Source organism: Pseudonaja textilis, chromosome Z (assembly GCF_049901715.1).
Source record: "Pseudonaja textilis isolate UNSWEBS1 chromosome Z, rPseTex1.2, whole genome shotgun sequence".
NCBI lineage: Eukaryota > Metazoa > Chordata > Lepidosauria > Squamata > Elapidae > Pseudonaja > Pseudonaja textilis.
The window spans coordinates 25,909,425-25,926,930 of record NC_142008.1 but is presented as its reverse complement, the minus strand read 5'-3'; the positions used below and the strand labels follow the sequence as shown (position 1 = coordinate 25,926,930).

The 17,506-nt window shown below is 34.5% G+C and overlaps 1 protein-coding gene across 5 annotated transcripts in view; it reads right to left on the bottom strand.

The window, feature by feature from the left end:
- Nucleotides 1-17,506, bottom strand: part of MLLT10 (MLLT10 histone lysine methyltransferase DOT1L cofactor) — a 136,569-nt gene that overhangs the window by 105,172 nt on the left and 13,891 nt on the right. For 4 of the 5 annotated variants that reach the window (XM_026706240.2, XM_026706241.2, XM_087915389.1 and 1 more), the window contains exon 3: nt 12,509-12,563. In XM_026706240.2, the coding sequence (XP_026562025.2) occupies nt 12,509-12,563 (55 nt within the window). Of the gene's footprint in view, nt 1-12,508; nt 12,564-15,199; nt 15,291-17,506 lie in introns of those variants that run through there. The other variant, XM_087915390.1, reaches the window with a different exon arrangement.

The following is a 17,506-nucleotide window of genomic DNA, read 5'->3' as shown; positions in this document are numbered from 1 at the left end:
GATTCTTCACAGAGCTACAAGCCTAACTTTTAAACAATGAAAATTATGATTAGACAACAAAAACTATGGTCTCATACTTTATTAACTCTTTTATTAATTACCATTAAAATCAATGTGCTTTTTTTATTCATATATTGCAGAAACTGGAGCATCATAATCAGGAAACACAAAGGCCTTAAAATAAAAATCTATTTCCATACAAATTTTTCTATAAAAGACATTATTACATTCCTAGGTAGTTATCTAGAATATTTCATGCCATAAATCAAAACATGTTTTAGTGCTATTTCAATAGTATTACACAGAGAAATAGATTTAATTCCTAGGTTACTTGCTGTAGGCATACAGGTACAGATCTGCCTTATTTCATACCTCCTGCAGTTCCTGAAAAAGGTCACAAATTTGTGCTAGAACAAGTGTAAAAATCTGGTATTGTCTCTTTATATCTGTAGCTTACTCTACAACTTTGCTAATTTATAAATTCCCTATATTATGTCCTGAATTGCTTCATATGAGGAATTTCCCTGGCAGTTTTATGTAATAATTTCCTAAAATAAAAAAATAATAACAACAGAATTGTGGAAATTTCAAAAAGCAACATAATTATTTCACAAAAAAATAAAGTTCCATTTCCACTAAATATATATTCTAATATTTCCCTGAATAGAAAACATTACATATTAGAAGAACATAACAAGAATGACGGAATGATGGAAACAACTTTACATATTCCATGTTCTATGTGCTTCCTTCGTCTATCATAGTTTGCTGTCATACTGCACTTATTCCTGTTCCAGCTCTGTTTTTATAGATTCCTCTCCTTCAAATTATCCCTTTGAGTAAAAATTTCCTTGAATTCCAGTTTTACTAATTCATGCTAATTATTCCAAATCTTAGTCTTTTTTCTATAATGAAATTCTAGAAAATGCCTGTTTCATTTTTCAAAAAATAGAATGTTTAAACACCAATGACCATATCTTATATAAAATTATTTTAACAGATGAATTAAAATGTTAACGATTATGGAGACTCCTAAGATATAAAACAAAGACCACTTAGTCATACAATCAACACCTCTACTAAAAAGCTGGGATACACTCATTTCATTAGGTACTTTACTGTATAAGAATACTGTATTTTAGAATTATATAAAATGCAAGATAATAATCTTACAACCAAATTAAATAAGAAATGGATGTCATAGGTTTGGTTTTTATCTTCTTTAAGACCTTTTGTAAAAACTCTAATCTGAACTGAATTGTAATGATAATGCTTTGCCACTGCATGACCTCATGCAGACAAGTTTATCCAGTGACTGCTGTTTGCTTTGTGACATTATACCATCATGATATTCCCTTTGTGATAAGCAATATTTTATGAAAAGCTGCATTTTATTCCAATGTAAAATAAATAAGCAAAAGCCACCCATTATATTACTTCTCTTTGAGTCTCCGTGACTTATCCATTTTCCCTGAAGAAATCCACCAATACCTCCTTTGAAGAGAGCTTGATATGTGAAAGAGAGAGCTTGATATCAAGAGAGCTTGATATGTGAAATTAGAATATTGCTTCTATAATATGGCACATCTCCAAAGATTTTAACTTTGTGTTATATTGTGTGCTATTATCTTTAACAAAGCCCTTATAATACAACAGGAAAACCGAGCTATTTCACTGAATCTGTACTATATATAAGGTCCACTTTTGACCTACTATTCAGATAAGAGCTACTTTTAGATTGTTACATATTCTGTCACATATACAATCAGTCCTAGATTTTAAAAATGAGACCTCCCCCTTTTGTGTGTGTCTATGTGTAAAAAAAACCAGTAACACTCCCTACAGTTGGTATACCTACAGAAACTTAATAATTTCTTCAAAATTTCAGCTACTTAAAGCTATAAACTTCTCAGTTGGAAGTTCCAACCTGTTTTTATTAAATTCAAAGTCTTCAAAATCTTATTTCTCTTCTTATATTTCTTTGCTTTATCAATTGAAAAACTGCAGTTTCTAAAGCCTAATTTAAGAAATTGTACCACACTAAATGAAAAAACCGTTTACGTTATTTCTGTATCTATAACATCCAACTATAAATTATATAGTGGTGACTAATCCTTTCAAATCTTCAATATTTCTGCATAATATGACCTACAATGTGATCTTTTCTCCACATGTTCTAAAACTAGATAAAGAGAAACCATTGTTTTTAAAAATGAGTCAAAAACATACATATTCAGTGATTTATTGAGGAAAATGATCCAAAGCTATATATTTTTGTGTGATAAAAGTATGTGTACTTTTGCTTTCAGTAACTGGTATACAGCAATAACTGCAACTAAATGTATCCACTAACTGTGATTAATCCTACTCATCTTCTTGGAAGAATTATAACCATTTCCCCTTATACAACAGCTTCAATTCAGGGATGTTAGTAGGCTTGCACTTCAGGCCGCTCCACAATATTTCTATACAATTACGGTCAGGATTTTGACATGGCCAAAACAGTAAATTTCTTCTGCTTCCTTGGTTGCACAATTTGTTTTGCAAAATTGTCTTGCTGCATTCCTTTGAGCTTCAGTTCATAGACAAATACTCTGACATTCTCCCATAGAAATTGCTAGTACAATTCAGAATTCATAGTTCCATCAGTGTTGTCAGGCCATCCTGGTCCAGAACCAAGCACAAATCTTTACTGCCACCAGCATATTTCACAAATAGGATAAAGTTTCTGATACTGGAATGCAGTGTTTTCCCCTTCAGCCAAATATAACATTTTTAATTCAAGCCAAAAATTCTATTTCAGTGTCATCTGTCACATAACATTCTTCCAATGGCCTTCTGGCTTATCCATGTGGTCTTTTGCAAACTATAGATGGCCAGCAGTTTTCTTTTTGGAGAATAGCAGCTGTCTTCTTGCAACCTTGCCATGTTGTTGTTCAGTTTCTCCCGATGATTTTGCCATGAACAGTGATATTCACCAATGCAAGAAAGGCCTTTAGTTCCTTAGGCATTAGCCTGGACCTCTCTGATACCTCCTAGACCTAGAGTATTACACACCTTGCTCTTGGTATGATATTGACTGGTCAATCACTGCTGAATTGTCTGCATTTGTACACAATCTTCTGAGAGTGGACTGGTAAAATCCAAAACTTTAGAAATAGATTTGTAAACTTTTCCAGCTTGGTAAAAGCATTAATCATTGTTTGTCAGAGATTCTTGGGAATCTCCAAATATGCGTTATAAACATTAGACTTGTATACCCAGAATTCTATTCTTTAAATAAGACAGGACCTTCCTCATTCACACCTGATTACAAATGCACAGAAATATGTAGTTTGGGAATACATTCCTCAGTAAATAAATAAAATGATTTTTACTCATTGGTATTTTTTTCATTCATTTTTTGGATTTTGAGAACAGATTGCAGGTTATATTTTATTTCTGCAATATTTATACAGAAATATTGAAAATTTAAAATAGTTCATAACATTTAAGCAGCCCTATAATTGTCGTAACACATTGGTCTATCATCTCCTGGTTTATGACAGCACAGGGCTGATATAGTTTATATATATCAACCCAAAAGGAAAAATGCACATTGCAGCATTTTCAGGAAACAGCAAGAGACATTAAAATATTCTGAGATCTGAGATGCTTTATTGTAAAGATATCTGAGATTATAAAGATATCTGATATCTGCACCATGAGGTTTATTTGCCTTGATTTTTCCTTAAAAGTAACAGAATAACAGGGTTGGAAAGAACCTTGAAGATCTAGTCCAACCGTCTGCTCAAGGAGGAAACCCTATACCATTTCAGACAAATGGCTGTCCAATCTCTTCTTAAAAACCTCCAGTGGTGGAGCACTCACAATTTCTGGAGGCAAATCATTCTATTGATTAATTGTTCTAACTATCAGGAAATTTTTCCTTAGTAAGAAATTATTAAAGAGCTGGAAAGGGGGCTTCTAATCATTTGGAGGTAGGTAACAAAGTGCAAGTAATACCTATATGACTTTACGCATGTGGCTTCCAAGTTATTTTCAGTGGCTACAATCCAATTAAATATTAGACATAAATTCAAATGGTATTACAAGCTGCAAAGGATAAGGGTAAGTGGCTATTATATAATTGGAAATGTTAATTATTTTTTTATTTATTTGTAAAGATAAAGGTAAAGTTTTTTCTTGTCTAGTTATGTTTTATTCCCAGGGGGCAGTGCTCATCACCATTTCTTAACTGAGGGAGCCAGAGTTGTCCAAAGACACTTCTATGGTGATGTGGCTAACATAACCATATGCCGAGACACAGGGAATGCTGTTACATTATCACTGAAGTGGCAGCTATTTATCACTCTCATTTGCATGCTTTCAACTATTAGGTTGGCAGGAACTGGGGCAAGTAACAGGAGCTGACTCCATTATGTGGTCCTGGAGTTTTTAACTGCTGAGTCATTCCACCACCACCCTGGCTTATTTGTATCAATCTTTATTAATTTTACAAATAATTCAAGGCAATACACACATTTTCCTTCTACTATTTCCCCCTCAATCTTGTCAGGTGGGCTGGGCTGAGACAGTGACTGACCCAAAGTCACCTAGCTGGTTTTCATGACTAAGGCAGGATTTCAACTCACAGCCTTCTGCTTTCTAACCTGGTGTCTTAACCATTTGACCAAACTGGCTCTAAATATACACAATATATACAAGTACCAATGTCAACATGACTTCAAACATACTTTGAAGAAAGTAACCATCTATTTACCTCAGACTTGACAACAGAGAGCACTTCCTATCATAAATTTCTATCAAGCCCAATTGTGCATATTTTATTAATAATTTCAATGTAATAAGTGGAACTGTAAGAACTTGTTTGACATAAAACACATCTAAATGTAGAATATATCAGGGATTCCCAACCCCCAAGGCCACTATCAGGCTGTGAGCTATTCAGAACCAGGCTGCCTAAAGCAAAGCAAAAGCATGGGCAAGCACATGCATGTGCACTCCATTTGCATGAGTAGCAGGTACGCATGCCCAACACTCATGCAGAACCATCCCCACTCCCTCCACCAACCCACCAGTCCACAAAGCTGCAATATATTATTTCAGTGTGAAGACAACATAATAAAATATCCAAAATGGTGTAAGTGTTTCCCATCATTTTATCATAACTTTTTATTAGTGCACCATTTAATAGAGAAATGTAAAAAACATCTACTGCAATATGAAACATTCATATAAAATACTCAGTCTGTTGTAAGAAAGGGTTTTATAGAAATTTAGCTTTATATGAGAAATATTTTAAGGCACCCTCTGATGTTAACCAATAATGATAAAGATAAAAGTAGTTAAAATATCCTTCTATTTACTAAGAGCACAAAGCTATAATTTCGAACAGAAAATTATAAAGTTAAATTCAAATCAAGTTTACCAAAACTCAACAACTGAACAGTCAGTGTGCAGCACAGAAAGTGTACAGAATGTAATAGATAAAGCTTATAGCTTGCTTTGGGGTTCCAGAAAGGCCACTGATACAATTTTTCTTTCCTTAAAAAAATCATAACCATTTACAATAGGCATTTGCATTAATGCATCCCACCCTTTTTCTACAATAGAAAGCAATGGGTTTTTTTCTGCTGAGGATCCAAAAGGTAAATCAGCCATGTTCTTGAATAAAACTGCCTGTGTACACTTCTTTTTACTTGTCAATTAAACATTTTCACAATTTCCAAGTAGTTCTCAGTTAACAACTATGCTGAAGTTGCAACAGCAATGAATGAGTGCTACTTACAACCGATCTTCAAAATTCTGGCTGGCGCAGCACCTCCCTAGTCATATGATCATCATTTATTACTTTTCCTGCCAGCTTCCTACAAGCAAACTCAGTGGGGAAATAGGCAGGAAAGGTTGCAAATCACTTCTGAAAGTAGCTCCTGCTGCTTTTCTCCCAAGGAGCCACATTGCCTCTCTTCGCATCTGCTTTTTTTAAATACTCTCTTTTCATCTATTTACTAAATGCACATCATTTTTATCAAAACAGTATATTTATGCTGATCTTATGCATGTAGTCTAAGAAAAATATTTAAACATTTAATGAATTCCTAAATATGCTTATATTTTTCTCTATTCTAAATCTCAGTGTATTTGATCACCGGAGTCCTACATCCAGCCATATTAACAAATAAAGAGTAAGAGATCTAGTCTCTGTGTCATGCTGCAGAGCTCGGTGTTCTCTCTGCTCTTTTTAAGATTTACATGAAGCCATTGAGCAGGATCATCCAATACCATGGGATAAGGTATCATCAGTATATTGATGATACTCAACTCTGTGTCTCTGGCTAAGGTGACACAAGTGTTACTGGTACTGCCATCTCATGGTACCTAGAGGCTGTGGGGCCTGAATGGAGAACCAAAAGCTTCAGCTAAACTGTGGTAAAACCAAGTAATTTGGGGTACATGGAGCCTCAGGAACCAGGAGTTTAATATATTGCCCTTCCCCAGACAAAACCCAGTATCAATTAGGTTGTCCTTCTAGACTTAAGATTCCTGCTTGAAGAGCAGATTGAAATCCTGGATAAAAGAGCCTTTGGAAGGAATATAATCCCTCTTGAGGTGAAATCTGCTGCACCTCTTAGCCTTCCCAAAAACTTGAAAACTGGCTTTGTCAACTGGCTTGGATCCCAGAAGGAGGTGGCCAGTAGATTAATAGATCCTTCCTTCACTCCGTCTATTTATTTATTCTTTTTATCCATTTTAATATTAGTTTTAAGATTTTAATTTTTAATGTCTAAAGTTTTAATTCTGGAATTTTTCCCCTTTATGGTGTTGTAAGTACACAGAGTTGCTTAGTAGCGATGGATGGTATAAAACTAATTAAACAAACAAACAAACAAATGTAGGCTCTTGCAGGATATAGCTATGAAACTGAATCTAAAATTAGTTAAATGTGATCCTTTCTTATTGTTTGCAGACTGCAGGAAATATGAAAAGCAATCCTGAAATAATTGATTCTGAAATGTATCAGCTAATGTTGATCAGCTGATCCCATGTTTTATCACTTTGAATATTTACAGGTATTTTAAAAGAATACAAATTGCAGATTGCAGTCCAGCTAATCCCACTCAATGTTCATTCAAGCAATTTAGCAGAATCCTAGACATCTTCTAAATAAGGAATGAACAGCTATGCCCAAGAGCCAAAAATGGCTCCCTCTCACTAAGTTCCCTGACATTATGCTGTCATATTTCAGGATTTCAGAACTAGGCCCTGAAGTTTTCTCATATTTCAGAAGTAGCTTGCCATTTCCTTCTTCTAGGGCTAAAAGAGAGTGACTGGCGCTCGGTCATCCAGATGGTTTCATGACTAAAGCAGGACTAGAACTTATAGTCTTCCAAGTTGTAGCTTGGTTTTGATTAATCATTACAATCTGGTCATAAAGTCTAATAGGAATATCTGAAGAAGACTAGGTACAAATGAAATCCATTTAAACAATTCATGCTGCAGACCAACCCCAACAATCTGGGTAGTAGCAAGAACAGAGCTAATCTCAACTTTATTAGGATTGCCACTGGCAAAGAAAAACAAGCAACTGGCTAGCTGCTATAAAAAGGTAAGCGTCAAAATACTTTTTCTGGAGAATTTGTCATGAGTGTTATCAAAATACTTTTTGGGGAGAACCTATGTAGTTTATATGATGCAATTATGATAGAGGGAGTTAAGGACAGATCATTTTGTCATGTAACTACTCATTTAAACCGTACAGACACAGTAATGCATTTACTGATCTATCATTGAACATGACACGTAGTCAAACTGTAAAACTTCCCTGGGATCCAGCCTCAGACTACCAAAAGGCTTGATGCTGACCAATACCACCAATACACACATTTGAACAACCCCACACTTGAAACAGATTGATCTAATATCCAAAAGTAATAATGTTATTTCATGTATTCAAAAGACACAGATTTTGAAAAATACTGATCAATTCCACACTGTATACCACTATTTCATGGTTTTAGAGTAGATCTTTTAGACTTTAAGAAAGAGTGCTATTGGTATGTTTAAATGTGCAATGGTGTATTTACAAATGGTTCAAAGAATAAGGCTTAAACCTATATATCAAACTAGAATGTTTTTTTCTACATAAGTCCTGCGATGGGATACTTTATTTATAAATCTTCCCCCAAAAAACTGAGAGGTTTGATCCAATTTTATTCATACACAAGGTGAATGCCTATGTTGAATATGTAAACAATAGTTACAAAGTTACAGATGTACCAACATTTAAAATGTTACTTTTGAAAATGGGAATCTTTTTCAAAATAAGTTTACGTTAGTTTATTTATATCAAAACCTAATACATAGCAAACCTAGCCTCTTGAAACTCAATGTGGAGACTTATTAAATATTAAAAAATAAACACACACAGATATATGTTGCATGTATATGTATGTATACATATTTTCTAAGAATAACAGTTTAGCATCCTAATTTTGCACTGGGATTTTTATAAATAAAAGTATAATGTACATTTAAAAGAACTCATGGTTAGAAAAATGCTGACTCAAAAGGATTTTGAATGTCAAAAGGTGTGACATTCTTTATAAGCTAGGAGATTCCCCAGTCAATCTTTAAAAATGACAACAAAACCATCGCATTGTTAAGTTGATTTCAACTGAGCAGATACTTTTCAGAAATCCTGCTATAAAACTAACAAAGAATGCTGTTCCACAGCATTCCTGATCATCATCCAGTTGGAGTAGATTTCAATCCCAACAAAACCTCTACGTTTAACAAAACTAAAGAACTTCAGTGTGTATACTGTAGGCTTCCATACAAATTAAAAACAAGATTACCACAAAACAACACATACACACACAGAGGTGGGGGGAAGAGACTAGAAAATTATATGTTTCCCTTACAAAGAATTTCTAAATTAAATAAAAGGAAAACATGTTATAAAAAGGAAAGCATGTTATATGGTATATATACTAATTTTGTCTTTAAATTGCCAATAGTCAAATAAGGCATTTGAAATATGCAAGTTGGAACAAGACTAACAAACTGACGTACATAGTGATTATTTTTTGTTGAAATCTGGCTATATGCTATCAACTACGGAAATATTTTGGATTTTAAATTAGAGTGAAATGTTATAAAAAAAGATTAACATGCTTTCGCTAGTTCCTCTGATGAAAAATAATTATAGAATACAACAAGATGAAGTGAAACAATTTACTGAAAGTGGAAGGATAGTAACTAAGCACACAAAAGGTGGGAAAAATCACCACAGTCTAAGGACAATTACAAACAAATAATCAAGATATATCCTTTGCATTCATATTTAGCAATTCTGCTAACTAGATTTCTGTATTTTATCTTTAAAATAGTTTACAATTTTTCAATATTTTAATCTGAAATTTGATCATTCAAAACACACTGTGTAACAAACAAACACTGTGTAACAAACAAAACACACTGTGTAAACAATGTGTAACAATTTTGTTGTGAATTCTTTTCCTGGCCAAAAAATTTTTTTTTCCTGTCAAAAAACCCCGAGAGCTGAAGAAGCTTCTTGGATTAAAAGAGCAATGTCTTCAAAGAAAAAAAAGAAAATCCAGTTGCCTCTTGAAAAAGCACCTTTTGGACACCTAGGAAAACCTAGGAATGATTTTCATGTTTACCCATGCATTATTAAGAAGAGACTTCTGACAATATTTCCAAATGTTATCTCTTCTAATAATACAAAACTATTAACATGAATAAATAATGCAATATTTGATAGATCACTTATATTATTTAAAATATGTGTGCAGACGTATCTGGCAAATATGTATCCCGTAGGATATCTAAAAACATAAATTAACATAAAATACTTTCCATATAAGTCATGAAAAACACATGAGTATGTATCTAGAAAAATCTCAAACTAAACATCATTAGATAGGTTGCAACACATTATCTGCAGCTCACTGAAGCTCCACTAGATGGCATTGGGCAGATAAATGGTGTTTGTTTTTTTTTTTTTAAAAAAAGGTAAGAGAAGAAGAAAGAAAGATTATAATCACCATATACAACTTTACTCATTATCATACAAGATTCTTTGGATGGATCTGCTTTCCTTGCCCAAGAGGATCAGTTGCCCATGGTAAAATTTCCTTAAGAGAGGGCTTCTTGACAGAAATCTAGATTCCCCTATCATCATAGGATAATTATCACCATCTCTCTTGTGAAAAGCATCATGGAAGTTAATTTGCTTTTAAATAACATTTTACTTTCTAAACTCTTTGGTGGTAGGATAGAATTGTAAAAATAAATATATTCAACTATCTCAAAAGAATAACCCTTAACTATGCTCAGCTTGACTTGCCCCAACTTTTATTTTATCTTTCCATATCACATTCTAATTTTTACCAAGTATCTAACATACCAGAATATTCACAAGAGTACATTTTCTAAAGCAAACTTCTTAAATGAGTTATCCTTTTTATTTCAATTTACAATTCATATCACCTCTAGACTGTGGAATATGTATGCAAGGATCAAGGCAATTATAGAATAAAGCATGTGGAAGACATCAGATAATTGTAAGTCTTCTCCAGGACCATCATCTGGTGTTACTCTGCTTTCTAGAAATCAATCAGAGTTCCACTAGAACAGCAGAAACCATTCAAAAAAAAAATCTACTGCATCCATAGAATCCAGAGGGAAAGTATTATTCATTATCAGAAAACTTGGTGCTTGTGTTCTTCCATTATAATTGGTTACAATTACAGCATTCATTACAGCATCCACTCAAGCATTAACTAAAGGATTCATTCATGGAGTGGCAACATTGCACATACAAACAGCGAAGTTTAAGTGAAAATTATTAAAAGCAGCATTTAAAAACACCATCCAACTTTTACTTAAAGATAGAATTTGTGTAAACATCCAACCTTTAATTCATATTCGAATTCATAAAAAAATATATGCTAATAAAATCATTAAACAAACAAAAAATAATTATGAAAAAGGTTGACTTCTAATAAAGCACATTTTGAAGTCTTAAATAATATAATTAAAAATTTTTAAGTTCTGTATTAAGCAAGCAAAGCAATATAATTACAAACCTAGGAGATAAACACTGTAAAAATATCATATGCATATAGGAGCCAATTGGGGTGGGGGGGTGGGGTTGTGCGCGTATGTATGTATACTTCTCAGACACACACTTGCATGCATATATATGTAAATCATACATAAAATAAAATTTGCTACTTTAATCTTAACTGACTTTTGTATATTTTATCAAAAGAAATTCTGGAACAGGTATATTAAATGCATTATATTTCAGGAAGCCATGACAAAAGAAATGTGAAGTAAGAAAACTGTAATTCTGCACTTACAAGATGATATAATTCTTTTTAATAATTCTACTAGGATTATAAATATCAGATTAATTGAAATTAGGAAATGCAAGAAGTCCGATTTTTGCAAAGTGAACTACTTAGAAATTCTTCATTCTTCGCTACTTCAAGTATTTGCTCTGTGCTAGATACAGTGTTTGGCTATATGGTAAGCCAAACATGGACTTCTCAGCAATGGCACTGCAACTATCAGTTTCCTATTATGTTTGGCTTTAAACTAGCATTGCTATTTTTATAAGGAAGTAGTTGTAATTACTAAGTATGCTGTGGATTTTTAACTAGAAAGTTAGAGTAGAATGCAGAGTTTAATGCTTTGTTATGAAATTTATATTTAAAAAGCAAACCTCAATTTATTTTCATTTGTAAGGATCAGTTGTAGGAAAAGAAAGGTTTTCATCTCTTTCCATAATTTGCCAAAGCAGAAATGGAAAATAATAATTTTAAAGTAGTTTTACATTACTGTATCGTTGAATATTTGCACCTCATTTTACATATGCAACTTGAGAACAGTAAATTAAAGCTTCAGATGGAAATATAAAGTTCACTAAAGAATTTCTGCATCAATTCAAAGTACAATTTATATTCGGTCCTCTAACATAATACTATTCTCTTATTTACCATGTATAAGAAAATATGAATTAAGGAAGTAAATGATTTTCTCTAATTCATGCCCATATGTAAAATTAAACATTCATCAGTTATACTGATGAACATTTACATTACCAAATACAATAAATAGTATAAAAAATTTAAGAGATTTTTACTGTCTCAAAAAAATATATAGATTATAACCTAAAAGCTTTTACCAGTTAATTGTATTATTTCTTTTTGAATTTGATTTATATGGTTGTTCAACTCACAAAAATGACTCTGACCAAGTTATAAGTGGTTAAAAGCATAAATATAAAGGAACTAAAATAACATTCAGACAGAACAATAGAATAATCAAGCCAGGTATCGCATATTCCGTTCAAGAAGCTCTACTTCTAGACAAGTTTATATATGTCCAGAAACAGAACTTAAAAAAAAGGTAAACAGTTATTTAAAATGTAATTTCATAAGCAAAGCATTTTAAAGAAAAGTTTTGAAATACTTACCCCCACCATCAGTCCTCTTTAAAGCACCATCTTTGTGAGGGCACAACTCACATTTCTAAAGGAAAATAAACACAATTATTAACAGCAAAAAAAGGAAAACATGAAGTATGAAATATCTTTAAATTGTAATTTAGTTTTTCCAGTTAGGAAAAGACTTTAATAAGAAAATTTTTCATGCATTAAAAACCTTCATCTTAATTAGAGATCCATATTTTCCCATTATTGTTACTAGTTCCATATGAATTTACACTGATCCATTGGAGATGAGAAAAGTCTGAAGTTTTTTAGTTCTGTGTGTACACAACTCCAACATGAGATAGATTAGATATTACCATATAAGAAAAACCAGTGAAGATACCGGTGTAAAGCATTTTGAGATCTCTTAGATATTTATATTGCTTCATTTTCAATATTTTGAAAGATAATTTTAAAAACTAAATAAAACACATCTTCCATATTCACATCTTCCCCAAACCTATATCCCTCAAATCTACAATTCCAATCTTTTCAAACAACCATACCAATGCCCACTGGAATCAATGAGAGGAATAATTCATTATATCTGCAATGGGGAAGAACCCTCCACAGGGTAAATTGTAGATAATGATTATTGCAGGTGCACTTAAGACACAGACATTTTCCTTTGCAGTTGCTCTCACCTAATACTCATTTCATTTTCATTTTTTCCATTTGGCCAGGCATATTTCAAAGAGTAAAAGGAAAGATCCGACTTCATTACCATTGGCTAGTAAAAGGGAACGCTGTGTGTGACTCAAAAGGAAGTGAAGGAAGATATGTACAGTTTAGATGAAAAAAGGTAACACAGCCAAGATATAAGGAAACAAAGGAAAGGAAACATCTGAAAGAGACTCCACCTTAATTAATCTATTAGTAGTCTGTGAATTTACTCTTTTTTCTAAGACTAGCATTAAAGAGGCCTTTTTGAAAAGCACATGATTCTTCCTCTTTGGTGTGCCAGGTATGTGGAACTCAGGAATCACACTACAGCATCTAGGACAAGACTTTGGAGCAAGTCTGCACAACGTGGGATTTGCCAGCCAAATAGCTTTGTGCGGTTTGCTGGAATTTTCTGAAATTCATTAAATCCCCTGCTGCCAACATTCCCATGGCAAGGACCCACCAAGACATATTACTGAGCACCTCAATACTTCCATGGTTCATCAACATTGCCAGCATTCTCCCTAACACTGTGCTTACTATTAGCTGCCAAACAACTGACTGGCATACCAGGTATTCCTTTGTGGCCACTGATTATTTTTAATTTATCAATGTGGCTTTTTCCCCTCTAGAAGTTCTGCAAATCTAGTGTAGATAACAATATTATAAGAAAAAGAAGCTATGTGACCCAAAAAGTAAATGGAAAAAAGAAAAATAGTGTTAAGCAAGAGAAAATTGAGAAACTGACATATGGAAGAGCGTAAGGAAGTTCTTATGAGATGATCCAAAGTTTTAAAATGCTTAGATTAGATTTGAAAAGGAAAGATTTTTGGAAGACTAGATAAAAAGTACTAAATAAGATAATTAAATTAAATTTGCATTTATTTTAAACTTCCATGTTCATGTATCTCACCTATATTGAATCTTAATAAAATTAATTTTCATCCAGCCTTAACTAATCATACTCATTAAAGAAACTATTTTATGAAAGAATGTTCTATCATACTTGGAATCCTACATTTTAATAAAGCTGAATATTGTGTTGTTAAAATATGCTAATTACTTTTGTTTCAAGAGAGAGGTATGATTACGCTGTTCTAGATTTCTAACCCAAAATACAAGGCTCTGAATTCCACTTAGTGTAGCTCCTCCGCTGAAGGAATTTCAAACTCCTTTTGTTCTTTCTGACAAGGGATACAGTACAGGGGAGCCTATGGATGGTTATCAGGGCATTCTAACAAATGTCTGAGACTCCAGGTTCTTACTTTCAGTTTGTATGACTATGGTTAGTTTTTGTAATTTATCACGGTTATGAACCACCCAGAGATGTGCTCTAAGATGGGCAGTTATACAAATACAGATAGTCCTCATATTTATAACCTTGAAGTACAAAGCAAAGGAAAGCTGAAATAAGACCATGAATAGTGGCAATTTCACTTAGTAATCACTTCACTTAATAACCAAGTTGCCAGGCCCAGTTAAATGAAAACCACCTGCATTTTAAACTAAATATATACTGGTATATACATTTACTCAAAATGTAAATTGTTTGCTTAGTGCAATCTTACCATATAGTAGAGATTTTTACAAATACAGCGAGGACCCCATTGTGTTTTCTATTCCTTTCCTAATGCTTTCTCGTGTTATCTTTTCACATACTATATTATTAAATATAGATTTATTTTTCCATAAGACAGTACTTCAGGTGGCTTTGTGTTACTTATATTCCTCTAATTACAATCATTCTTTAAATAATTTTTACAATTTCACATTCAAGGCTTATGTCCCTGTACAAAGTCTCAAACTGCAAATACCTTAAGCTAAAGATTCTAACCTTGAGTTGCTAATGTAGCAGAACCAAAGTAACAATAGTCATCTGACACCTAGTGGTGTAGTAGGGTGGTGGTGTAAATTCACAGACAACCAATCAAAGAACTGAAGTGATACCTAAGCAACCAGTTTTTCACTGTGGTCTGTGAGATTCACGTACATGGATTAGTAACAACTTCTTACCTGGAAGAGAGTTTTGCCATAATAGGGACAGCCCTTCCAAACTTGCGACTCCATTGAAATAGAGATCCAGTCCACAAAAAGATATGAATGGGGGAAAACTGGACCCATGTGGCTACCCAGCATAAGTTCACTATACAATCGCCATAAGGGAAAGATACTAATGCTACCATCAGTTTTGAAAAGTGAGCACAAGAAAAAAAGAAGCATGGCAATTTTGCTAACTCATAACAAAACATGATTGCCACTTATATTTGGAGAATGCTAAGGGATAAACTATGGCCTTGAAATGGCATAGAAAAACCAGAAATAAAATTTGCTTCCAGCAAAAGAATATCTTGCACTCCAAGTAAAATATGAGAACATTGTAGACATCAAAAAACTCAGTGACTTGAATGAATGGCAGAATGTGGCACTATAATGTTCTGATTCAGCTGGAAGATTAATACTGATTTTGGAAGGAAAGAACTTTATGGATAAAGATAATCCTATCATACTGCCTGCCTTATGAAACAGCATTCTCATGGGAGATCCAGATAGTTTGACCTTATTACTTAAGGCATTAAAAACCAAGCTGTTCCCCCAAACTTTGGACCCCAGAGGTTAAGAAGGTCCTGATTTGTGTAGTTCCATTTATTTATTTATTATTGGTTCTGGCTGGAATGGGCATTGGTATAATTACCTGAAAACGCCCTTTCTATCTACGGTACAAGAGAGTCCAGGATGGGTTAGACTCCTCCCTATTACATCATAGAGCTGAGTCTGCCGTATAAAAGGCCAGCCTCTAACCAGGTCCCCCAGCTTTGGCGAAGATACAGACTCAGACTCTGAGTGTCTAAGGAAGCAAGGAACAATATTGTTAGAAAAAAACCCTGCGCCCAACAGTACTGGATATAATAAGGATGGGGCTGGACTCTCTTGCAGCGTAGATAGAAAAGGTATTCTCAGGTAATTAAACCAATGCCCATTCTCCTATACGCTGCTTCGAGAGTCCAGGATGGGACATACCAAAGCCAACATGTCCACAGGAGGGCCCATGTCCGGGGGTTTATTTCATCTGAGGGACAACTCTTTGAAGCACCTTTCTTCCGAAGGCCGCATTTGCCGAAGCGAAGGAATCAATTCAGTAATGTCTAATGAAGGGAGATGGAGATGCTCAGGAAGCCGCTCTACATATTTCCTCTAGTGAAGCTTGAGTAGCCCAAGCCCAAGTAGCAGCACTCCTGGTGTAATGCACTGTGAGTCTAGCCAGCACCAGAATGGAAAGAGTGATGTAGGCTTTGGCAATACAGGCTCTAATTCACCTGCTTAAGGTGGGAGGGCAGGCCTTGCAATCCACTGAATTATGGGAGAAAGAAACAAATAAGGCTTCGGTTTTCTGGAATGTGGACATACATTTGATGTAAATACATAAAGCCATTTTAACATCTAGCTTATGCCATTTGTGTTCTAGATCATGGGTAGGATTAGGGCAGAAATCTGGTAGCACGATTTCTTGGGCCCCATGAAACCAGGTATTAACTTTAGGGACAAAGGTGGGCTCCAAACGCAGGAACATCCTGTTGTCATGGAAGGAACAGAGATCCTCCCTGATTGATAGAGCTGCAAGCTCAGACACCCTCCTCCTAGCTGAATAATGGCGACCAGAAAAACTACCTTATAAGTTAGGAACTGAAGTGAAACTGATCTGAGGGGGTTCAAAAGGCGATCCTGTTAATGCCTGCAGCACCTTGGGTAACTCCCATGGGGGATATCAGTGGATCGCCGGTGGGCAGATATTAGTGGCTCCTATCAGGAACCTGCGCACAGAACAGTGATGTGACAGGGATGAAAAATGATCCCAGTGGATAACGGTCGATAGCATCGCCACCTGGCGACGGAGAGTATTGGGTGAAAAACCCCTATCCAACCTGTCCTGAAACAATATTAGAACATCAGATGCTGTGGTAGGAACCCAGTCCTCCTTCTGGCACCACTGGCAGAAAACCTTCCCTGTGGCATCATAAATGCGTGTCGTGGGAAGTTTATGTGAGGCCTGAATAGTGAGGATGACTCAATCCGGAATGTTCGAACCTCTCAGGAGTTGCCACTCAAGTGCCACATGATTAGATGGAACCACATGTGGCTCCGGATATACCAGGGATCCCTGGAGAAGCGAGCCCCTTTGGTCTGGAATTCTCCAATGGTGGGCAACCAATAGGTTCACCAGATCCACAAACCAGGATCTCCTGGGCCAATGAGGTGCCAGGAGAATCAGCTCTGCCTTCTCCTCCAACATCTTCCGAATGACCGCTGGAATGATTGGAAGAG